Below are 3,680 nucleotides of genomic sequence, written 5' to 3'. Positions count from 1 at the left end.
CTTGGCTGAGACTTGTATGAGTCCAATACTGAGACAGTGTGGTGGGTAGCCTGACTACTGTAATGTAAAGGATGTAAAGTAAAGGATGTTAGATGTTATATTTACAGGAAAGGATGTTATATGAACAGTAAATCACATGATGCTAACTGCTGCCTCAGCTGTTTTTCTAGTGAAGTTAGCAGTTTCTATTAGTGTTTCTCTGTTAGGGAATGACTGGGGGGTCGTACACAGTCGGTAGGAGGGATAGCGGTACAGGGCTATGGGTATTATTATTATTTATTATATTACTATTATAAACACACATCACATTATTGTGCAGCTCTCTCACATGCTTCCCGGTGTTTACACCACGACAGATGGGTCCAGACCTGATCTGGTCTTCTACTGACTGTTTAAACAGGACAATCCAAATTCAGAACGGCTTCTGTTCAGTTGGGAAGGGAGCAGGTCTGGACCAGGAAGAGTTAAACATCAGGTCCGGAAATTAACGAGTTCCTCAGTACGGCAGTGCAGACCCAGGATCAGAAGTGGTGAGGTTAGCGTCACTCGTCAGTGTGGGTTCTGCCCGTTAGCGGCTGTAGGGATGTTTAACTCTCTGCGGTCCAGATCCGGTTTCCTCATGACTGTCTAAACCGGATGAACCAGACTCACTGTGGTTTCTGTTCAGACATCCAGGAGGAGATCAGGTCTGGACAAGAAAGAGTTCTAAACCAGAGCTTTATTGCCTGTCTAAACCCAGTCTGTGGTAACCACGGCGACTGGCGGGTCCGGTTACTCGGACACTTTGACCCGGAAGGTGACACGACCCAGGAACTTGTCACGGTCGTCGTCGTTGCGCAGGTCCGAACCTTCAACCTTACACTCCACCGTCTGCTCCACGTTGTAGTCGTCCTTCGTTAGCAACAGCTTCACCGCTACCAGGGGCTGCACATAGTCAGGCTGCAGAGAGAGAGACAAGTAGTTGGACTGGAGAGAGAGACAGTTGGACTGGAGAGAGACTGACTAATTAACTGACTGACTAATTAACTGACTAACTGACTGACTGACTGACTGACTAATTAACTGACTGACTGACTGACTGACTGGCTAATTAACTGACTGACTGACTAATTAACTGACTGACTGACTGACTGACTGACTGACTGACTGACTAATTAACTGACTGACTGACTAATTAACTGACTGACTGACTGACTGACTGACTGACTGACTGACTAATTAACTGACTGACTGACTAATTAACTGACTGACTGACTAATTAACTGACTGACTGACTGACTAATTAACTGACTGACTAATCGACTGACTGACTGACTAATTAACTGACTGACTAATCGACTGACTGACTGACTGACTGACTAATTAACTGACTAACTGACTGACTGACTGACTGACTAATTAACTGACTGACTGACTGACTGACTGACTAATTAACTGACTGACTAATCGACTGATTGACTGACTGACTGACTGACTGACTAATTAACTGACTGACTGACTGACTGACTAATTAACTGACTGACTGACTGACTAACTGACTGACTGACTGATTAACTGACTGACTGACTGACTGACTGACTAATTAACTGACTGACTGACTGACTAACTGACTGACTGACTGATTAACTGACTGACTAATCGACTGACTGACTGACTAATTAACTGACTAACTGACTGACTGACTGACTGACTGACTAATTAACTGACTGACTGACTGACTGACTAATTAACTGACTGACTGACTGACTGACTAATTAACTGACTGACTGACTGACTGACTGACTGACTGACTAATTAACTGACTGACTGACTGACTAATTAACTGACTGACTGACTGACTAATTAACTGACTGACTGACTGACTGACTGACTAACTGACTGACTAATTAACTGACTGACTGACTGACTGACTGACTAACTGACTGACTAATTAACTGACTGACTGACTGACAGTTGAAATGATTTTGTTGATTTTGTTGTTTTTGTAGATATTTTTTGTTTTGTCTGTTTTTTGTTGTGTTTTTTATGTTTATCATAATTTTATAATTTGATCATTTTGTTTGGGTATTATGTGTAAAATACTAAAAATAAAAAAATGTATATTGTTTTAATTTTTTTTACTGACTTACTGGCTTACTGACTAACTGACTAACCGACTAACTAACTAATTAACTAATTAACTAACTAACTGACTGACTAACTAATAACCAACTAAGTGACTAGTGGAGGCAAGGCATGACTGACAAACTACCTCACTAGTTAATAGGTGAAGGTTACTCAGATGGGCCTTCTTGCCATGGTAGGGGAAGTACGTAGCTAACTTACTGACTAAATAACTAGTTATCTGATAGAGTTACTCACAAGGGCTTTCAAGGGTGTGTAACTAATTAAGTAACTAGCTAGTTAAGAGATAAGTCTGCTAACAAACTAACAAGTAACTGGTTACTCACATGGGCTTTTTTGCCGTAGTAGGGAAAGTACATCTTGTCCAGACGACCCTCTGATGGGAAGTACTGCATCAATAACGGACTGTCTCTCTGCCAGAGACAGGAGAGAGAGACAAAGAGAGAGAGAGAGGTGAGAGAAGAGAGACAGAAAGCAATGTTCTCTTCAAAGTGAGTCAGTCTACAGTCAGTTTACAGTAAATCTACAGTCAGTTTACTGTCAGTCTACAGTCCATTTACAATGAGTCTAACTAATAAACTAGCTTTTAATGACAGATGTGAATTGGTATGTGTTCTGTTTAAGTTGTTCTAGCATGGATTACCTGAGCCTCGATCACTGAGGACTTGAGACTCGACTCAGACATGACCTCCGTGACTCAGACTCAGACTCAGGTTGGGACATTGAAGACTTGGGACCTGACTTGGGCTCAAGGTTTGATGACTCGACTACAACACTGGTGTGTTGTCAGCCTGTGTTACTTAAACACAGAGTTTCTAACTGTGTTTTTACAGTGCTCATCACGCCAGTCAGTGGGACCAGATGAATAGAGCTCAGACTGGATTCACCCAGGGAATACAGATCTGGATTGCAGCTCTCTCTGATCAAGAGTACTCTCTCTGATCCAGATCTGGTTTACGGCTCTCTCTGATCCAGATCTGGTTCACGGCTCTCTCTGATCCAGATCTGGTTCACGGCTCTCTCTGATCCAGATTTGGTCTCCTGCTGTCTGAACAGAAACCACGTGGGATCCGGTTCATCCTGTTTAGACAGCCGAGGGAAACCAGGTCTGTGTCAAACAGAACCAGATCTAGCATGCCTGTGTAAACGCAGCCTTAGATGGTTTTGGTGTTAAGATGTTTTTTGGTGTTAGAATGTTCCAACTGCAGAGGGGGATCATGGGATAGCTTGCTTAGCAAAGGACCAACGGCACAGCAGAGCAGAAAGGTTTACTTCAACAGCAGGAAGCTTGGAGTAGGTCCAATCCCTCACACACCAGCACCTACACCCAGTCAGTTTCTACTGATTACTGACCGCTTAAATATTTAAAGGGACAGTTTGTAAGAAGTCATTCTGATTTATGAAGAACTGAGAGCGGCCTCAGTCCGCCTGGACAGCACCAGCAGCACTGTTTTGGTTGGGGAGACACTGGAAACAGAAGTCGTTTTGTTAGCAATGCTAGAGGAAGGACAGTAAGGCACAGTGGATAGAAAAACTCCTGTGCCCAAAATGTCACA

At 43.1% G+C, this 3,680-nt stretch overlaps 1 protein-coding gene across 1 annotated transcript in view; it reads right to left on the bottom strand.

Moving 5' to 3' along the window:
• Positions 1-324: 324 nt before the first annotated feature.
• Positions 325-3,680, bottom strand: part of LOC139656066 (sodium/potassium-transporting ATPase subunit beta-3-like) — a gene marked incomplete at its 5' end in the record, with an annotated part of 7,780 nt that continues 4,424 nt past the window's right edge. The window contains 2 exons of the mRNA XM_071533551.1: positions 325-939; positions 2,451-2,537. Coding sequence (XP_071389652.1) covers positions 772-939; positions 2,451-2,537 — 255 coding nt within the window. The remainder of the gene's footprint in view (positions 940-2,450; positions 2,538-3,680) is intronic.

Source organism: Centroberyx affinis, unplaced genomic scaffold, assembly GCF_046629955.1.
Source record: "Centroberyx affinis isolate AG114_WGS23_722 - 3 ecotype Tasmania unplaced genomic scaffold, CSIRO-AGI_Caff_v1 ptg002378l_1, whole genome shotgun sequence".
In the NCBI taxonomy this organism is placed as follows: domain Eukaryota; kingdom Metazoa; phylum Chordata; class Actinopteri; order Beryciformes; family Berycidae; genus Centroberyx; species Centroberyx affinis.
This window is presented reverse-complemented; position numbering and strand designations above follow the sequence as displayed.